Source organism: Sarcophilus harrisii, chromosome 2 (assembly GCF_902635505.1).
Source record: "Sarcophilus harrisii chromosome 2, mSarHar1.11, whole genome shotgun sequence".
In the NCBI taxonomy this organism is placed as follows: Eukaryota; Metazoa; Chordata; class Mammalia; order Dasyuromorphia; family Dasyuridae; genus Sarcophilus; species Sarcophilus harrisii.
In genome coordinates this window covers 479,314,238-479,335,658 of record NC_045427.1, presented here as the reverse complement: position 1 = coordinate 479,335,658, position 21,421 = coordinate 479,314,238, and the positions used below count along the sequence as shown (strand labels likewise).

Sequence of the window (21,421 nt, the reverse complement as noted above, 5' to 3'; positions counted from 1 at the left end):
GGCTGCCGTCCGGCGAGCTCGCTCCGGGAGACCTGACTCCAAACTGGGCTCCTCGAGGTCCCCGGCCCGGTGTAGGAATAAAGCTTCTGTTTCTAGTCTCAGAAAGGCAGGCGGGGAGCCGCGGGCGGGAGAGCGTGGGACTGGGCACTGCCGCCCTTCCGTGGAGCCAGGCGGCGAGTGCGCTTCTTCCTGCTCTTCGTCGCGAAGGAGGCACGCAGGGCCGTGGGGAAGCAGTCATTTTAAGGCCGGGTTTGGCGTCACGGGGCGCCTCCGGCTACTTATTGGGCATGAAGTCCCAGCCGGCCTCCTTCCCCAGAAGTCAGAGGCTTGTCGCCTAGGAAACCTAAACATTTCCCACTCCCTTCCGGGCTTCTGCCCATGAATGTCCGCCCTCCTTAGAAGCTGGAGGAGTCGTCTGGTGACGCTCCGGCTCTCTGCAGGGCGGGCATCGGTCTGCACGGCCCCGCTCCGGCTCTCTGCAGGGGCCACACAGTCTGAGTGCCCCCCCCCCCCCCAGCTCTGCAGGCTGGCATTCACGGAGTGATGTTCTTTCTTAAATAGGTTTGGTGGTGAATGGCATTGGAGGAGGGAGGCTTCCATTGCTGCCTGGCTCCTAAGCACACATGCGCTCAGTCACCAGCAGTGTGGCAGCTAGGGAGTTCCCTCTCTAAGTCCCAGTAAGTTTTCTTTGCCCGTGTCTCTTCCAGCCATGTTTTAAGGATCTAACGAAACAATTGGAAGTAATTTTGTAAAGTGTCTGTGCCTATGAAAGGAACCCTCCCTATATTCAAAAGCTGGGATTTATTTTGGCTGGCACAGCCCAGGCCTGCTAGCGGTGTGGATTGGGAGACGGCTGGTGTGGGGTTCTGATATGGATAGATATGGAGATATCTCCTGCCTTGTGGTGGTCCCTTGGAGATCTACTGTAGACCAGCACTTCCTCTCCACCAAAAGCTCTGCCTGTCTGTCTCTTATCTATCTCCAATCAAAAATCAATAAAGGAGATAATGAATCTGGAGTCAGGAGGACCTGAGTTCAAATCTGGCTTCAGGTATCAGCTGTGACCCTGAGCAAGTCACTTGACCACGATTGCCCCCCCCCAAAAAAAAGATGAAAACTCAAAAACTACAAATTTGGAAATCAGCATTGTGCCTTCTGAGGGCTTCCTATTCCTTCTCTTCCACCCCTCTCCATAGCACAGGGCTCAGTTCTGGGGAGAGGAGTGACCTGGGGTCAGCTAGCTGGCTACAGAAGTTGTGGGACTACTGAAAGGTATTGGGGGACAGAGGGAGAGTCACCACCATGATATGAGGTTCTGCCTCACCTAGGTAACAGTTTTGTATGAGCTTGATGGGGAGGGAGATGGGGTGGGGGGAATGAGGCTCACAGAGAGGGTTAGAGACTTCTAGGAAAATAGCTGGCAGGGCTGAATATGAGACTTTGAGATCTTGCATTGGGATACATTCTACCTTCACTGATAAGATCCTGAGTGACATTGGCAGAGAAAGAATGAAATATTGATGGAATTGTTCCCTGGAATAGACAGGGAAGAGCACTGATAGGAATACCTCATAGTCCCATGGCCCCATTCTCCCCTCTACCCCTCGCCCTTTGCTGTGTCAGGCCAAGAAATCTAAGTTATGGCAAAGACCGGAAGTTAAATTTTCCCTATAACTCTATCAATGTTTCACACCATTGCAGAATTCCTCTTAGGGTTATAGCCCACCACAGCACTCTGTCTGATAGCCTCTTTCCCTTCACCTCTTCCTCATGTCATGTGGTATCTCTCCTCCTAGCCCATCATATCTCATGGTGTCGTTTCCATTTTTATAACTAATTATATGCTGGGGCCCAGGAATCAGAGGAATTGGATTTAATATTCTCTTCCATTTGGTGTTGGAGTCTGACTTTAACCAGCATCAGTGTCCCTAGGATTGACCTTTCAGTGCCAAAGGAAATATGGGGAGATAATCATCACACCAATTTTGTTGAAGCATCAGGTGGTAATAACGATGCAGGTTGCGGTCCCTTTAAGGAACTAGTCCTTTCAGATTGATTTATCAATCCAGGAAGCCAGGACCTTTGATTCCCAAATCCTGGTCAAAAGCATCCCTTTGAATTCCAAAAAAAGATCCAGGCTTGTCCCAGCCCCCATCGGATTTGAGCTAACTTAGGCTGTCCCAGCCCCCATCCTAATGATCTGCTCAGGTTTCCCAACCCCCAGCAAGCAAACTCTAGCCCTCCCTGAAACCCAGCAAGAAGCCAAGTTGGAACTCCACCCACAGGTCCCTTTAGCTGAATTTCTCATTATAAAAGCGCCAAGCTGGAGCTCTCTCTTTGCAGAGGTTCCAAACATGCCAGCCTTACACCTGGCATTCCAAGGAGCCTCTATCCACTGGAACTCTGTTTCCACTGCCCTCCTCTCTCTACCTTCACCTATTTCTTTAATTAGACTTTAACCTTACTTCCAAACCCATAATAAACCTCTTTTAACCTTACTTCCAAACCCTATAATAAACCTTTTTTTATCAATCTAAGTTTTCAGGCCTGTCAATTCCTTTACAGGGGACTCTTGCGCTGCTACTAGACCTCATTTAACTCTGTATCCTTGCACCAAATCCAAAGAGGTTACAGGGGAGCTCTATTTGACTCTCTGTACCCTAAACCTGCCACTAGATCTCAATTAAACTCTAATTTGATTTAGGTACCCCAAATCTAGATCTCATCAATAACACTAATGTAGGTGTACGAGTTTTCACATTATTTATAATTTCATAGATTTGGAGCTAAAAAGTATCTTATGGGTCATTTAGTCCAATTCATATTTTACAGGTGAGGAAACAGACTTAAAAGAGATTATGAGATATAAGTTGGCTGGGAGAAAAATTCTCTATTCATATTCAGTTTTAGACCAGTGTTTCAGGGGCGGCCTAGGCCCTTGAAAGTGACATTAGATCAGAGGCAGTTGGAGTAACTTTTTTTTTTTATAATCTTAATTCTTTTGGGCAGATGTGGAAGAGTACTCTAAAATCAGCTTATTCTCTTCCTTAATCAGGAAGTGCTAAAAGGAGTCCATCCTGTTATTATCAACCATAATCAAGAAAACAAAACGGCACAAAAAGGAAGTTAGTTCTCCCAGACTATCCTGTTTGTATACAATAATGTGAGGGAAATTCTGAAACTTTTAATCATCCAGTTATCCTTTGTCTAGAACTATAGTCTCTGGGACTGTTTAGTTAGCATCTTTAAAGACAGTCACCATGATTCATAAAGAAATGTGTATTAAAATAGTTAATGCACATGTATAACCAGGAAAAAAAAAAACAATAAAAAAAAAGTTACTACCTCAGAGATCTTGACTGGCACATTTTTAGACAGGTCTGGGACTTCATCAGCCAGATGGATTCCACCTGGCTCCTCCTTGATCATGGTTTTCTCTCTCCAAACTCCTGTCTGGTTCCTCCTTTTACTTCCCAGTTCCTGTCTCTGCTCACCTGAGACTTTAAAAACTGTGTTTCCTGAAATGGAAATAGCTCATTCAGTATGACTGCCTTGTCAAATTGCATTCACTTCAGCCGATGAAGCTATTTTCACATAAATAACATAGTAAACCTTTGTTAACTGTGATGAATGTCTGACTTGATTTCTTCAGGTTGATTAAACTGTAACAGAATATTATACTCTTTGTGTAATACTCTTTTACAATTATGCTTTCCCAATTTATTACTCTTTTAAATCATATCCCCACATCTGGTACCTCTTTTACATCCATCCCTTCCCCAGGCCTGGAATCAGGAAGGCTCCTCTCTTTGAATTCAAATCCAGGATCAAACACTAGCTATGTGACCCTGAGCAAATCACTTTTCCCTGTCTGCCTCAGTTTCCTCATCTGTAACAGGAGCTGGAGAAGAAAATAGCAAATCATAAAATGACAGGAAAAGATAATGATGAATGTTGGAGGGGATGTGGGAAAACAGGGACACTGATACATTATTGGTAAAGTTGTGAACTGATTCAACCATTCTGAAGAGCAGTTTGGAACTATGCTCAAAGAGCTATCAAACTTTGATCCAGCAGTGTTTCTACTGGGCTTCTATCCCAAAAAGATCTTAAAGGAGGGAAACGGACCCACATGTGCAAAAATGTTTATGGCAGCCCTTTTTGTAGTGGCCAGAAAGTGGAAACTGAATGGATGCCCATCAATTGGAGAATGGCTGAGTAAATTATGGTATATGAATGTTATGGAATATTATTGTTTTTTGTTTTGTTTTTTTTAGCTTTTTATTTACAAAACAATGAGGCCAGTTCCAATGGTCTTGTTGAGGTGTGGGAATAGGGGGAGAGATTCCTTGTGCTCAAAGATGCAGGTCCAATGCAAAATAATTCACGAATCCCGAAATCTGTGGCAAAAAAGGATTTTTATTGTTCACTAAGGAGACTTTCGTAATAGGTAAAACTCCTCATTAGAAGATGTGTTTAATAGATCTGTGGTTATATGGGATACATCTTGGCCTGCGGCTGGGAGTTATCTGGGCTAATCAATAAAGGACCATCAAACAGATTTCTTTTCCCAGTCTGGGAATTCCCTGAAGGGGATCTGGGCCACCCCCAAAAGATCAGTGGAGGGTGATTTGACTGATCTCCAATTTGACAGGGGGAACCCTGAAACTCTCCTCCTCAAAACTGTCCTCTTGACTTTTGGGGTAAGTCCTCAAACTCTCCTGAAAGGGACCCACCCTTGGGGCAGTTATTAAGATTGGCCCAGGACCACTCCTACTTAGCTCCAACTTAAGAGATCTCATTTAGCTGGAGATCTGGACCTGATATTTCTATTGAGTAGCTGGCTGCACCCTCTATTGAACTGAAAATTAGTCCAGGACCTCTCCTACTTAGCTAGAATTTTAAGTTCTAATCTCATTCTACTAGAAATCTAGGCCCCGGGGGCAGTAACTTCATTCAATTGAAACTTCAATCTTAGATCTTCTATTAAAGGGCAATTTGGGGGTTCAAAGCAGAATCATGCCATGCCAAAGGACCTCTCTTTGGCGCAGTTATCTGCCAGGACCCCTGCCTGCTGTGAGAACATTCTCTTCTCAGCATTAACCCCTCTTTATCTCTCTACCAGGATTTCTCTGCTAGGACCTTGCCACTGAAGAAGTCACCCAAGTCCTAACAAAAGCTGACTTCTCAGTGCCAATAAACTTCCTTTTGCCAGTCTAATATTTCTGGGGTCCTGGATTCTTTCATGTTGGACCCGACCACAAGGGATTCTCACAACTCTGACTAGAACAGCATCAAATGGAATGAAGCCACTTAACTTTGTCTGGGAAGGTATGCTTTTTCCCAGGGGAGGGCTTGAGACCCCAATCTCCCTTCTTTTACAGATTAAAGGGGACATAGTTTCACCCCCGTCAATCTTGTGATGAAATGAACCATCTACTTTCATATTATCTATAATTTCATAGATTTGGAGCTAAAAGTAACTTATGGATCATTTAGTCCAACTCATATTTTACAGGTGAGGAAACAGACTTAAAAAAGATTACGAGATATAAGTTGGCTGGAAGAAAAACTCTCTGTATTCCTATTCAGTTTTAGACCAGTGTTTCAGGGGCAAGGCCTAGGCCCTTGAAAGTGGCATTAGATCAGAGGCAGTTGGAGTAATTTTCTTTTGTACAATCCTAATTCTTTTGGGCAGCTTTTAGAGTACTCTAAAGTACTCTTTAGAGAGGACTGTGGGAATTGAGTGTGGATCACAACATAGCATTTTCACTCTTTTTGTTGTTGTATTTTATTTTCTCTCCTCTTTTTCCTTTTTGACCCGATTTTTCCTGTGCAGCATGGTATTTGTAGAAATACGTATAGAGGGATTTCACATGTTTAACATATACTGGATCATATGCCAGTTGGGGGGGAGAGGATGAGGGGAATGGAGGGAAAGATTCAGAACACAGGGTTTTTGTAAGGGGGGGTGTAAATTTTGAAAATTAAAAGCTTTAATTAAAAAAAAAAGGAAAGGAAATCATTCCATTGTCTCTGCCATTAACTCCCAAATGGGATCGCAAATACTCAGGCACATTTAACAAGGCAGCACAACTCCATCATTGAGCTTGCTTGCCGTCTCGAGGACCAGAGGTCACGTGTGCAATCAGACACCAGCTGTGTGACCTTGAGCTTGCCTTTTCTATGTCTTCCTTGCTTTGCCCATGTATAAAAGGGGGATGGACGACGGCACCTCTTCCTAGAGCTGCGGCGAAGAGAAAGCGCTCTAGCCGCTGTTACCTGGACGACGAACGGGAGGCCGGACCCCCCCCCCGCCCCCACCTTGCACTCATTTCAGCTCCCGAAGGCGATTTCAGAGGTTAAAGCGTAATCTCTCACAGGCAGACGAGAACCCGGACTAGAACTCGGACCGCCGGAACGCAAAGCCTCGGCAGTTTCAGTCGTTTGGCGCATTTGATCGGGACGCGGGTTTTGTGCGGGGCAGGCCGTGTAGCCCGAGACATCACGGATGCCCTCCATCGGTGACCCTCAAAGCGAGTGTTCCCGGGCAGAGCCCTGGCTCCGCCCCACCGCGACCGCGCCGGCCTCTGAGTCCGCTCTGGGCTCCCCTAGTGCCGCTGCGGGAGTGACCTTGAGCTGCCCCGGAAGCGAACCTCTGCGCTCGCTTCCGCGTCCGCCTGGGGTCCCCCAGCGCACCCCCACTTCTCCGGCCTCAATCCTGGGGCGGGACGAGGAGGTCGCAGCATCCTCCGCCCGTTCGGCGCGAGAGAACCCTGCGAGGCCAGGCCGGGGGAGGGGGTGCCGGGGCTCCGCTCGGGAGCCGCTCCGGTAGCGCCGGGACCGGTCTAGAAGCGAAGCCCGCGTCCGGAAGCACGGCTGACCTCCTCCTTCCGGGGCGTTTTCGAGGCCCTTTTAGAGGGCCAAGGCGGGGCCTAGAGACGACGCCCCTTTAAGGTCAAAGATTGCTTTGTTTCTCGAGCCCGCCCGCCTCGAGTGTGCAGCCCGTGCGCGGCCAAGATGGCTGTGGCCATAGCCGTGGTCCGGGCGGGCTGGCGCTACGCGAGGCCGGTGGGCTGGAAGCCGGGCGGCGGCCCGGGCCAAAGCCGGGCCGGGCTCTCCGGGGCGGCGAGTCGGTGGCCCGGGGCGGCGTCCAAGGGGGCCCCGAGACTGCTGGGGGTGGCGGCATTGGCCCTTGGGGGCGTCTTGGGGATCGGCCACACGGTGTGGGGCCGTCTGAAGTCCCAGGAGCAGCTGGCCAAGCAGGCGGTCCCCGAGGTGAGCGAGCTTGGGGGGAGCGCCCCCACCGCGTGGGAGGGGGGGGGCAGGGCCCCGCAGGGCAGGGGGCAGGGGGCCCTAGCTGCCCACCCGCTTCTCTCCGTCCTCCCCGTGCCCCCGGAAGCGCCTTCGGGTACAGGGGAAGGTCTCCTAGGGCAAAGCCCCAGCCGGGCCCCAGGTTCGGTCTGTGTTTTGCAGAGGCACAGCTGGGGGTCGGGACGCCCGAGTCCTGTGCACCACCTCGCTGCGTGAGTGCCTCTGGGTGAGTCCCTTCGGCAAAACCAGGGGGTTGGGCTTGGTCTCCACTTCTTTTCAGGGGACCCCCAGAACCTCCTCGGGGAGAGCCCGCCTGAAGGATGATCGCGGCCAAATGTGTTCTTTCCTCCCTTCTGCTGCTGGGGATGGAGTGAGGTGTAGGGAGCATGGGACTGTCCCAACACGGAACGGGAGCGGAAGGGGGTGGGGGCTCCGTCAGCTGATGCTAAAAAACCTGAAGCTCGTGTTTGATAAAATCTAAGGAGTCCTCATGGTGTTTCTTCTACAGTCACTGAGGCACAATTTGGTTTAGCCAAAACTCCCCATTCTACCCTCCCTCGGATCTCCTTTTGACTGCTGTCTCAATCATCCTGACAGTTAAGGTGTCGGGGGAAACGAGAATGAGAAAGGGTCTTAGAGACCACCCAGACCGACTCATTAATTTTAGAGAAGAAATTACATCCAGAAAGAAGGTCATGGCAGAGTAACACAGAGTAACATGTTACGTGTTAGTAACATGTAACATGTGTGTACTAGCTGTCATTTCAATCCCTCAGGAGTTCGGTGAACTTGTTTTTTGACTTTTTTCAAAATATTTTGACGACTATTGTGATATGATTGCCTTCCTTTGTAAAATTATGCATTTTATCTCACACATTTAAATGCATTATTCAATATAATTGCTTTCCCTTGTAACCTTACTTCATTTGAAAACATTCTGAAGAGTCAGTAGACTTCACCTTTGACAGTGGGGTTCCTGACATAAACAAGGTTAAGACATCTTGGTCTGCACTGTGATGTTTCCTTTATTGTGGATATTTGTCATCGTGCTCAGAGCTGCCTTAAATGTACTTTTTAACCCAATTTCTCCTTTAAAGAAATGCTTTTGGAAAAGTACGATTCCCGGGACTGAACTTGGAGCGAGTCCCCTTCCTAACAGAACACTGTCTCCTGTGTGCAGCTTGCCGAGGGCCGTCTGCAGCTGACTCTGTACCAGTACAAGACTTGCCCCTTCTGCAGCAAGGTCCGAGCCTTCCTGGACTTCCATGCTTTGCCGTATGAGGTAGTGGAGGTAAACCCTGTCAGGAGACAGGAGATCAAATTCTCCTCCTACAGAAAGGTTCCTATCCTACTTGCTCAGGAAGGAGAATTACTAGTAAGTGATTCTGTTCATCCCCATACCCATTTCCTAGGAACAAAATTGGGCTCTTGACTTTGGGTCTTTATATGGAACACAACTGATGTGGGGATTCAGGGCTGAAGGTATCAGTATGAGGACTTCCTCCCACCCTCTCACAGGATTCTGACCCTTGTTCTGACCCCTGACAATGCTTCCTATCCTCCCCTTTCCACTTGATCCACATCTCTGACCAAGACCCTCTGGTTGTAAAATGTTTTGGGATCTTGTAGAGCCTGACTCTTCCCTGAACTAGGTGGTAATTCTCTTTTTAGCAGCAACTTAACGACTCCTCCGTGATCATTAGCGCTCTCAAGACGTACCTGTTGTCTGGGTAAGGGCCTTTGGAGAATTATAGAGTCTGTAGGTTAGAAGGGACCTCCAGAAGTCATCTCATCCATCTTGGAGCTGCAGTGTGGGATGGGGGTGAAGCTAGGCATTCAAGTTTGTCCAGGGAAACTGAATGGAACAACATTCTTCCGTGTACTTATTCTAGTTTTCCATGGCTCTTGAGTTAGATGATCCTTCTGTGTATCTATACCAGGTCCCTCCCGTTTTGTACTTTATCTCATTTACCTGCAGAGGAGGGGAACGAGATCCATTGGAAAAACCCTTCGTGCATTAAAAATTGAGCCAATTGCTATAAGCTATCCCTCTAGCCTCACGTCTCCCCCAGTGGCTCCAGTAATGGAGTTACTCATATTTTTCCAGAGACGGGTAGTTGAAGGAACAGATTTGTGGCAGAAGGGAGGTATTTATGCAGCTTGGTAGGGGGGTTGACTCACCAAGAGGCTTGTTTGGGAGGAGGCAGCAGCCAATGGGCAGATAAGCTCATGACTCTGATTTTCTAGGAAGAACTTGGAGGAAATCATCTCCTATTACCCACCCATGAAGGCAGTGAATGACCAGGGGAAAGAGGTGACTGAGTTTAACAATAAATATTGGCTCATGCTGAATGAGAAGGAGAGCCGGCGGCTATACAGCGGGAAGGAAGCTCGAACGTAAGTTGTGAGGACAGGGGGGACATTGAGAACAAGAAGAATCTCTTTTTGCTTTGTGGCCCCTTGCGCTGAGGCAGAAGGGGATGGGTTAGTGGGATTGACTCTCCTAGGACGGGAGGTGCTGAGTGGAGCCATATGATGTGGCTTCTTTCTTCCATCCCCCTTCCTTGCTTCCTTTTAGTCCCTTCCTTCTTCTCTCCCTTCTTTCTTCCCCCTCTCCCTTTCTTCCTTCCTTTTTCCCCTCCCTCCTTCCTTCCTGTTAGTGATTTGCCCACGGTCATGGAGCTAGTAAGTAGGAAGTGTCTGAGGTCACATTGGAACTCGGGTCTCTTTCTCCCCTGGGCAGCCTAGCTGCCCCCGAGTCAGTGATGTCGGAGGAAAAGACCAGGAGAGGCCTGGCTTCCAGACCTGCCATCCCCTGGGAGGGTGACTCCTCTTTGCTCTTCAGTTTCCCAGTCTGTGAAACAGGGTGATTGAGGCCAGCTCCAAGTCTGATTGCATGATCTAAAGTGATTGCCAGTTCCTAGCAGGCCTGGCAGCTAGGTGGCGCCATAGTGCTCATAGTGCAGCCTCAGCCCCTTCTGGCTGTGTGACCCTGGGCAAGTCACTTAACCTGGTTTGTCCCAGTCTCCTTGTCCTTATGATGCCCTGGAGAAGGAAGTGCCCAAGCGCTCCAGTGCCCAAGCAAAGTTCTGGTGAAATCCCAAAGAGTTGGACTGGACTGAAAACTACAGACTTTCTAAGCTGCCCCACAGTTATAAAATTAACCTCTGACAAAGAGGTCTTCCGCCCCTCCCCCGCCTCTCACAGAAGACCCCCAATAACAGGACCTTGGATGGAAAAGGGCAGCAGGGTTGAGCTGGGCCCGGGGATGGGCGGAGCCTCATCACCCCTCCCCCAACACACAGGGGGAGGGAGGAGAAGCATTTATGTCATGTGACCCTCACAGCAACCCTTCCACCAAGGGGGGGCTTTTGGACAGTTGAGGAAACTGAAGCAAACAGAGCTTAAGTGACTTGCCCAGGCTCACAGCCGGTACCTGAGGCTGGATTTGAGGCTGGTCCCCCCCCCCCCCCCATTCACAACCTGGCTCCTGCAGCCACACAGCAGGCTTCCTTCCCCATAGGGAGGAAATGAAGTGGCGGCAGTGGGCGGACGACCGACTGGTGCACCTCATCTCGCCCAATGTCTACCGCACCCCCGCGGAAGCCCTGGCTTCCTTTGATTACATCGTCCATGAAGGCAAGTTCGGAGCCATAGAAGGAGCGGTGGCCAAGTATGTGGGCGCGGCCGCCATGTTCATCATCAGCAAGAGACTCAAGAGCAGGTGAGCAGAGACTTCTCAGAGGGCCAGCGCCGGCCCCCTCGGCACAGGTGAGGTGCCTGCGTCCCAAGCAGGAGGCGGGGGATGGGAGGGCGGGCTCCCCATTCTCCAGAGTGGAGATTGTTGGGGGAAACGCGCCCTCCAGGCTGCTGAGGTTCAGAGTGGGCCTTGTCATCAGGCCGGGGGAACTTCTGTAGCACCGTAGGCACCGGTCCTACTGAAAGTCCTGGTCCTGCCCAGTCCCTGGCAGGGCCACAGTGGTGGGAAAGTGCGTCACCCTCTCGGTTCATCCTAGACCTAGAGCACCATAGCCAGGAGGAGTAGCCCTGCCCCCCCCCCCTCCCCGGGGGCCCTGCCCTCCTTCTGGCTTTGCTCCATTTGCCAGCCGTGGAACCCGTGGATTCTTTGCTTGACTGCCACAAATTCACCATGTGACCCAAGGCAACCCACTTCTCCTAGGACAGTTTCTGCCTTTATAAAACAGGAAGGTTGGACTTGCTGATCTCAGATCCCTTCCAGGCCCAGTATTTCCTCCATCCTTGCCATGATCCCTGGGCGGGGGAGGGAGGGTGCTGCCCTGTGAGCGGGTGTTCCGCTTAGGGCAGGTCTGTGCTCTGAGAGATGGCGGCGCTGAAGCTCAGGCCTTCCTCCCCCAGGTACCACATGCAAGACGACGTCCGAGAGGATCTGTACCAGGCAGCAAACCAGTGGGTGGCAGCTGTCGGCAAAGACAGGCCCTTCATGGGGGGCAAGGAGCCCAACCTTGCGGACTTGGTGAGAAATTTGGGGTGTCCCAGGGAAAGGGAGGAGGACTTTCTGGGCCAGGATCCCCCATCCCAGGCTTTCATAGTGCTGGGTTTGGAGTCAGAGGACCTGGGCTCAAATGTTGGCTCAGCCGCCTCTGTCTAAGGTCACACAGGTGTCCTTGGACTGGCCATGTCTCAGAGTCTCAGTTTCCTCCTCTGTAAAGTGCAGGTGATTGTAATAGCTTTGTTGTGGGAGGTGATTTATAATTCCTAAAACCCTTGAAAATCTGCCTGGTTGTTTCCTAACCCCTGGTTGTCCAGCCCTGCAGCTAATGTCCCAATGCCTTCTAGAGAATCCCTGTCCATACATCTTGCAGTGTGACCGTAGTTTTCCTGAGACTCCGTGTCCCTCCCAGCTTCCCTTTCCTTAGAGGCCTAGTGTCAGGGCCAAAGGGCGAGACCTCCAAGGTTGGGATTTATAAAAACTCTGTGTCCCTGTAGGCATCCTTGTAACCACTCCTTTCTTCCATTGCCAGGCAGTGTATGGTGTGCTGCGTGTGATGGAGGGCCTGGAGGCCTTCGAGGACATGATGTGTCATACTCAGATTGGGCCCTGGTACCTTCGGGTGGAGAAAGCTATTGCTAAAGCACAAGGAAATTACTGACTCTCTTTTGCTTCCCTTCTGGGGAGGGCTGTTTCTGAGGAACCTGTGGATTCTAGAGCCATGGGCTTGCTGGCGAGCAGGGGCGATGTGAAGGGCTCCCTGCCTCAACCGTCTCCCCACGCTCTAACCCTGAGCCACCCATTTCTGGTCTTGGGCAGGCTGTTAGAGGCCTGGCCCAGCGAGCTGCAAAAGGAGAGAGTCTTTTCTGGCTGCCCCTGACCCCAGGGAGGGTGAGACCCCTCTCAGAGCTCCTGGACTTTCACTATTTATTTCTGGTCTTCCTTAAGGGTCTCACTGATCTTCTGGACTCTAGAGTGTCTGGGAGGGAAGGAGCAGGTGAGGGCCCTGGAACTCTGTGGGAGAAGCAATAGGAGTGTGAGGACATTTTTCTGAGAAGGTCCAGGGTCCCTGGATGGGAGCCACGTGTTCCCTGTGGCCCAGGTCTCCTTAGCTTCACTCGGAGGGCCTTGGAGAAGAGGCTGCCTCAGCTATGAGTCATGTCTGCAATAAAGAAATGATTTGCTGTTCCAAGGCTGTGACCCAGATTTGTGATGGAATTATGAAATATAACATGCAAATGAGGCTCTGCCATTTCAGAATCTTAAGCTGAGCCTAGAGCAGGAGCACTTTGTGTGCCATGGGCGCTTTGGCAGGCTGGGGAAGTCTTTGGACCTGTTCTCAAAATAATGTTTTTAAATTCATAAACACATAGTATTACAAAAGAAACCATTGAAATGGCAACAAAATTATTTTAAAAATAAAGTTTTAAGAGCCTCTGGCCTAGACCAAGGCTTTTTAAACTTTTTCCACTTGAGACCCCTTTTCACCCAAGAAATTTGCTATATACAAGTATATGGGTATATAGGATAAGTATACAAATCAAACATTTATGATAATTATAACTCTGCAACCTCCCCACATGTAGGCTCATCCCTACATGGGCCCTTATGGCGTCACGACCACAGTTTAAGAAGCTTTGGCCTAGAGGAATCCAGGCCAAGTTAAGGGGAGCAGGTGTTTGCTTCCATCAGACCTCTTTCTAATTCTCTTAACATGGGGCAAACATGGCTGCTTCTCCCTGGCTGCCTTCAGCTGCAGAATTAGGTTCTTTCTCAGGAAGGTCCCCCTTTCACTTGCTGTGCCCATGGTGGGCTCTGGCCACCATCGTATTCTCTCTCCCTCCCACAAGTGAAGGTAGCATTTAAGGGGTTGAAGTCGGGATGCGGATATTTGTTCTGGAGGTGATACAACCCTGAAAACCGGAATGATCTCGGGTAAAATCAGGAGAATTAGCCACGGTCTTGCTTTCTCAACTTAATAGATTTGTGGGGAGGAGCTACACATCCACTTTGGATGTCTTTAACGGAGACCTGAAAAGACAAGGGAAAGCCTTTGCAAACAACTGGTCTTAGGATTTCAGCAGTATTAGTCATAGTGGGAACTAACGTATATTAACATTATAAAAATAGTTTTAACCTCATAGGTTCTCTGAAAGGGTCTTGGGTTCCCTCCCTGGCTGCCCATACTGTTTTGAGCACCACTGGTACAGAGTTTATAGATGGTTTATTCACTGATTCAAAACTTGTTGGCTCTGTGGAGGAAAATGTTGACTTAAAAGTCCTCTTTCAAAGAACCTCTCCTGGGCATGTTAAGCTCACTTGAGATTCCTTAATAAACAAATTACTACAAATGACTCTTCAGGAGAGACATGCTCATAACTGCTATGGAGAATGCCTTTGCAGGGTCCAGAGGGGACAGAGTCCTTATTGATGTTAGGCCCCTCCAGATAGTCCAGCTTGTACCTGCAGCAAACTCAGAACATCACAGGGCCTCACAACTCTGGAAAAAAATCTGTTGAATGAAAACCGCCTATTGTCCAGTGCGTGTCATATTGATCTATCGAGTTAGCACATCAGTTAATCAGAAAGTATTTATTAAACACTCTCAAACTCTGTTCTAAGTCCTGGAATTGCAAAGAAAGGTAAGGAGGATTCCTACCATCAAAGAGTTCACTTTTTTTTAACTTTTCAGTAGGATTTTATTTTTCCAATTACATGTAAAGATAGTTTTCAATGTTCATTTTTGTAAGATTTTTAGTTCCAAATTATTCTTCCTTCTTTCCTTACCTCTCCCTTCCCCAAGGCTATACATGTACAATTGCTTTTTTTTTTTTTTTTTTTTTTTTCCCTGAGACAATTGGGGTTAAGTGACAGCTAGGAAGTGTTAGGAGTTTGAGGTCAGATTTGAACTCGGGTTCTCCTGACTTAAGGGTTGGTGCTCCATCCACTGTGCCACCTAGCTGTCCCATGTACAGCCATTTTAAATATTTCCATATTAGTCATGCTGTGAAAAAAAAAAGCACAATAAAAAGGAAAAAATGAAATAAAAAGCAAACTACAATAACAAAATAGGTGAAAATAGTAAACATTTATATTCGGTCTGGATTTGATTGCCATTTTCCATTTCAAGTCTATTGGAAATGTCTTGGATCACTATTGCTGAAAAGAGCTAAATCTATAATAGTTGATCATTATAATCTTGGTACTGTGCATAATGTTCTCTTGGCTCTAAGTAGCTCACATTCCAATGGAGGGATTCAATATGTAAATAATTAGATATAGGTATAAGAACTATACAGAGTATAGGGGATGCAGTCTCAGAAAGGAAGGTAGTAGTCATGAGAGGGCAAGGGATGGCACCGCGTTAGCGAGAAGCCTCTTGCAGAGGTAAAACTTAAAGTGGGTCTTGAAGCCAGGGAAACTAAGGCTTCAAAGTAAGTCTTAACATTCCATGCATGTAAGACAATTAGTATTGCAAGGCCATGGCCATGGGGACAAGATCGTGTTGTGTTGTGTTGTGTTGTGTTGTGTTGCAGGACATTTGTAGAGTTCATAGAAAATAATAAAGTGTCTCTGAGATACTACTACATACCTCTCAGATTGGCTAAGATGACAGGAAAAGATAATGAATGTTGGAGGGAATGCAGGAAAACTGGAATACTGATACATTGTTGGTGGAATTGTGAATGGATCCAACCATTCTGGAGAGCAGTTTGGAATTATGCCCAAAAAGTTAACAAACTGTGCATACCCTCTGACCCAGCAGTGTTACTACTGGGCTTATATCCCAAAGAGATCTTCAAGAAGGGAAAGGGACCTGTATGTGCACAAATATTTGTGGCAGTCCTGTTTGTAGTGGCTAGAAGCTGGAAACTGAGTGGATGCCCATCAATTGGAGAATGGCTGAATAAATTGTGGTATATGAATGTTATGGAATACTATTGTTTTGTAAGAAATGACCAGCAAGATGATTTCAGAGAGGCCTGGAGAGACTTACATAAACTGATGCCAACTGAAATGAGCAGGACTAGGAGATCATTATATACTTCAACAATAATACTATATGAAGATCAATTCTAATGGACATGGCTTTCTTCAATAATGAGATGATTGAGGCCAGTTCCAATGATCTTGTGATGAAGAGAGCCATCCCTCCTAGAGAGAGGCCCGGGGGAACTGAGGGTGCACCACAACATAACATTTTTATGCTTTCTGTTGATGTTTGCTTGCATTTTTGTTTTCTTTCTCAGGTTTTTTCTTTTTCTTTCTAGATCTGATTTTTCTTGTGCAGCAAGATAACTATAAATATGTATACATATATTGGATTTAACATATATTTTAACATTTAACATGTATTGGACTACCTGTCATCTAGGGGAGGATGTTGGGGGAAGGAGGGAAAAATTTGGAATAGAAAGTTTTCCAAGGGTGAATGTTGAAAAATTACCCATGCATAGGTTTTGGAAATAAAAAGCTTTAATAAAAAAAAAAAAAGTAAAAAAAAGAGAATAATAAAGTGTAAGAAAACTGGAAAGATAGGAATGTGACAGGTTATGAAAAATTTTAAATGCTGGATGACTTTATAATTGATCTTGGAGATTAAAGAGCCATAGAGTTTGTTGAGCAGAGTAGGGACATGGATAGAATTATTAAGGAAAATTAGTTTGGCAGCTGAGGGAAGATAGATTAGCATAGAGACAGACTTGAGCAGTCTGGGACAAACACTGAAGGACAATGAGTTGTGCTTAGAATTGAAAAGGAGAAAGAAGAGGTTTGGCAATTGTTAATGCCAAAGTTACCCATGCATATAACCTGTAAGTAAAAGGCTATTAAATAAAAAATAAAAAAATTTTTAAAAATTAAAAAAAAAAAAAAAAGAAAAGGAGAAAGAATGGGCTAGAATGAATATGGAAAATTGCAAAGTGATTTTGAAGATCTGGCTGCTCCCCCCACTTCTCTTAAAACAAAGCTTTTCCCTGAGATGGCTATGTGGTTACAAATCCAGGAATAGCACACTTTAAAGAATCCAAGGTATACATAAGCCAGAGATCAAAAAGGGTCAAATTAATGGGTATAGTTTCTGGCCCGGAAATATCTCACCAGTGTATTAATGGTCACTTAACTTGCAAGACAAGGTGTTAAGGGGACAGCAAGACAGATGTGTGCTCAGAAGTGTTAGGAAACTCAAATGATCTAGTGGCTATAAAATATTTTGCAATCTTAAAGCCCTCTATAAATCCCAGTTATTACTGTGGTAATGAGCCTCCTACTCAATTGCTGAGGTTGAGCAATAAAAAGATTTTCTGGTAAATATTTAACCATCCTTTCAGACAAAGAAATTGCCTACTTGTAAGTTTGTCCTGTGTTAGTAACTTTCTTAAGTCTAAACAAGCAACAAAACAATAAATCAAGCCCTGATTTGAACTGCCCATTTCTGAGATCTAAATGATTGTGCTGAAAATTTCACAGTGGACTCTCATAGTCCCATTGGAGCTGGCTCAAGAATGTCCTGTTCTATCTTCCACTCATAATAAGCACCCATTGAGGAAGACCCAGAGAAAGGCTGATATATATTGTGTAGCTTGTCAGGGAGATTTGTGAGGGTTTTCTAGAAGACACGAACATATGGTCAGCTGTACCTATGGAGGGGCTCACTTGTAAAACCTGAACAAACATATAATCATATGTTTCAGATAGAGAAAACGGCAAGTGAGCTCCCAATCTGGCTGTCATTAGCTATTTTTTTGCCCTCTCTTTTTCTTCTCTGTCTCTCTCTTTCCCTCTCTCCCTGCCTCCCTTCCTTCCTCTTTGTGTCTGTGAGTCTGTGTCCATGTTTGTGCCTGTGTCTCTATCTGTGTCTGTCTGTCTGTGTCTGTGTGTCTCTTTGTCTCTCTCCCTCCCTCTCTCTCTCTGTGTCTGTCTCTGTGTCTCTCTTTCCCTCCCTCCCTCTCTCTGTTTGTCCCTATCTGTCTGTGTGTCTCTGTCTATGTCTCTCCGTCTCTTTCCCTCTCTCCCTCCCCCCCTTCCTCAGGCTCAGTCTCTATCCAGGTCTCTCCCCCTCCTCCTCCTGCACACCCCACTTCCCTTCAGGTCTCCCTCCTCCCTAATCCTGCCCTCCAAATATCACTTCTGGAAGCTTGTCGGCAGCTCCCTGCTCCAAAGGCTGGGTTTAATGTCACACTTCCTGGTCTTTCGGAGTTTTACCAGCCTGGGAGCTGGCCTTCTGTGGCCACATTCTGAGAAGACCCGGGGGAGGGGGTAGCCCTTGGAATAAAAGTCTATCTTTGGGCCCCCAGCTGGACCAATTCTGCCTTGCCACCTCCACCCTTCACCCCAGCCGCAGAGCTGCTCCCATCAGTGGCCGCACTAGGTATTGCAGCTATGAGGAGGAAGAGCTGTGATGGAGATCCTTCCCCCTAATTTTTAACAAGAATTTTTACTCATTATTTAAAAAAATTTTTTTAACACTAGTCTTTCCCCAGTAACTCCCTTGAAGCCCTTTCTTAGGGAAACATCCAGGAAGATTTGTATGAACTGACATAAGGTGAAGTGAGCAGAACTAGAAGAACAATTTATATAAAAAAGTAGTAATATGATCAGAGCAATTTGAAAGCATAATAATCTCCTTTGAAAGGCAGATAACTAATCCTTCCTTTCTTGTTTATCTAAGCTTTGATGAAAACTGGTTGTTCAAATGTATGGTATGGCGGAGGGCCCAACTGTTCCAAAGCACTCATTTAGAGGAAGTATGCCATCTTCTTACGGGTAGAGAGCTGACGGACTCAATGTGATGGAAGTCTATTTTTCTTTCTTTTTCTTCCTTGCTGAGTTCCCTGACAATTTATCCACAGGGAAGAGGGAAGGGGGCCATAATGTATGGTCTTCCAGAAAAAAGATTTTACTTCATTCTAAATTGTAACTGATGGAGTGCAGGGATGCAGAAGTGCAGAATTCTCTAATATGTTAGGGTATCCACACTCTCCCCATTTTGGCCACCAAATGTTGGGGTGTGAGTTGAACCCAAAAATATATTGGGGTTTTAGGATAGTATCACGAGATGTCTCAAAAGAATTTGTAGGAATAGATCCAAATCAAGAGGAAAAGATTTTATTTTGCTGCTGGCAGCAGACTAAATTCCAAAAGGGAGTTTGGGCAATTAAGAAGGGGAAAGATAGGGCTAAGTTCCCTAACAGAACTTGCCAATTACAAGGGGGAAGATGCCATTAAGCCAGGCTAAATTCCTAACAAACTATTGTGATGCTTAGAAATCAGGCTAATCCTAAAAGGAGCTGGCAAAGCACTGGGGTACCAGTAAGTTCTTTTATAGGAGAAAAATAATCTCAACCTTAATCTCCTGGCTGGATACAGTAATTGTGAGGTCATGATGATTTTGTCAATTTAAGGAATTCACAAGGAATAAAAGGTCTCCTTAAAGAAATAATCCTGTGAGGGCTCCTCCCTGCTTGCTCAGGGGTAGCTTGGATGATAATTCAACTCGGGCCATGCAACACTTCTTCAGTTCACCAAAAGCCTTCTCCTGTCAATGTCCCTCCCTGTGGCCCACTTAGCTATCATGGACCCCATCGGAAAGAGAAGCTGTTCTAAATCTGAGCCCTTTGAGTTCTTTCTGCTCCAGCTTCTGAAGCTTTCTACTTGACAAGCTTGCACAAATTATTAGGCCTCCTGGGTTCAGTTCCCTTTCTGTAAAAGGAGGGGGTTGAGCTTAATTGGCCTCTGAGGTCCCTCCCGCCTCTAAATCTATGACCCTATGATGTTATGGTGGCAGAATTTAGGAATTCAACCCAACAGCAAGCAAGAACCTCCTCATTGTCTCTGACCCCTAGGAACTTCTGTTCTCCTCTAGTCTAGGTCAGGAGTTTAAAAGATAAAAATCCCACTTTCAGCGAGCATTCCACAAGCCTATTACAAATGTTGGCCATTATTTTTTCCCATCTAGGCCTCTTAGCTTGAACCTCATTTCCCATTAAGATTCCTATCTCCTTTCCCATTTCATATGACCCAAGGGAAACATACTTTTATTCTAGTCTAAAATACAGGAAATCATACAAGAAATCAGAATTAGAAAAGTGGAGTAATAAAAAACTCAGCTCTGGCAAGCTGCTCAGGTCCCATCTCCATTGTGGGTTGCAGCCACCCCGGTATTTATAGCTGAGTTCATACTTAAGGGAGTAAAAGTTCCCAGAAGTTTTTGGCAGAGGAGAGCCATTGTTCATTTCCCCTTAATATTACAGTCACAGAGTGGTACGGAATTGGAAGTTTTACTATATCCCCATTAGTTCAAACATCCTGTTTCTTCCTAAACAGGCACTATGTTACTCTGCCTAGATGCTAGGCTGGGAATCAGGAAATCCTAAATTCAAATCCAGGCTCAGACATTTCCTAGCTGTGTGACCTAGGCAAATCACTTAACCCCTATTCACCTCAATTTCCCTAGATATAAGATGGAAATAAAAACCGTACTTGAGGATCAAGTAACAAATCTCAGATATTTTATTCATTTTATAGTTAATTTGAATGGGAATTTCTCTTTCTATAACTTCTAGTTTTTCTGGATTCGTTTTGTAGTTTGCTGAGGCTAAAAAGTTTCACAGAATTTTTTAACAAAGCTCTCTTAGGATCTCAAATTCATAAATTTAATTCTGGAAAGAAGCTATCAAGGTCAGTTCTCTTACTTTACAGATGAGTAAAGTAAGGCACAGAAAAATTAATTGACTTGCAGTCATGAAGGCAGTAAGGATCAGGTGGAATTTGAACTTAAGGCTTCTGACTGAGAGCCAGTGCTCTTTCTGTTATATCATATAATTATTCTGTTATTTCTAGGGCTAAGTTCTTTCTTTGGGTTACCTGCAGAATTTGTTGTTTGACATAGGAATTGTTCATTTTAACCATTATTTATCTTTGTAGCATAAGGTTATGTGTGTGTGTGTGTGTGTGTGTGTGTGTGTGTGTTTCTGGAAGCAATTTGTGGATTTTTTTCAATTGGTACTGTGTTTTTCTGTGCTCACAAGTTCCGGTTATTAGTTTCTTTTATTATTTCTTGCATTATGGTATTTGTTGTTGGATTTTTTTTTTTTGTCATGTTCTTCTGGGAGACATAATCTTTAAGTTGCCTCTATCTACCTGTCTTTGAAATCATTATGTTTTGCTTGTATGGAGATCATATTTTTTTCAATGTTGTTGGATTTTTTATTTTTATTTTTTGCTTTTCTTCTTTGAGAACGTTCTTAACTTTTTTTTGGTATTTGTCTTCCAAAGTAATTATTCTCTCTTATTTCTTTGATGAGATTTATCACCATGGATTCACATTTTTTTCTATTTGTCTGATTTTCTATTCTTCTGAATAAGAGATCATATTATAGGGGACATGCTGGAGCTTGACCCTATGTCCTAGAGTAGTTTATGGAAATTGCTAATATAAACATTTTCTAAAATCACTAACATAAGTATGTTTAGACTTGCTGAGCCCACAGAAGAAACACTTGCCCAGTAAACTGTTCCTTGAATACAGATAACCAAGTTGCTGTTTTGATTAATTCTGTTTTTAACAAATACTGTGGCTGAAAAGGATTCTGTTTTTAGCAACCTTAGTATTCCTAACATGGTTTAGAGCAAAAA

General features: G+C 45.9%; 1 protein-coding gene across 3 annotated transcripts; it reads left to right on the top strand.

Annotated features, from left to right (window-relative positions):
• The first annotated feature begins 6,602 nt into the window (after nt 1–6,602).
• PTGES2 (prostaglandin E synthase 2) lies at nt 6,603–12,977 on the top strand. 3 transcript variants are annotated; one of them, XM_012553876.3, is made up of 7 exons: nt 6,603–7,278; nt 8,495–8,689; nt 8,989–9,044; nt 9,562–9,711; nt 10,838–11,038; nt 11,692–11,809; nt 12,318–12,977. In XM_012553876.3, the coding sequence occupies exons 1-7, from the start codon at nt 7,021–7,023 to the stop codon at nt 12,444–12,446; spliced, it is 1,107 nt and encodes a 368-aa protein (XP_012409330.2). In that variant the 5' UTR covers nt 6,603–7,020; the 3' UTR covers nt 12,447–12,977. The 3 variants fall into 3 exon arrangements, with proteins under 3 accessions (XP_012409330.2, XP_003757426.2, XP_023350041.2); XM_003757378.4 differs by having other exon boundaries at nt 8,986–9,044; XM_023494273.2 differs by lacking the exon at nt 6,603–7,278 and adding an exon at nt 7,520–7,540 and having other exon boundaries at nt 8,986–9,044.
• The last annotated feature ends 8,444 nt before the right edge of the window (nt 12,978–21,421 follow it).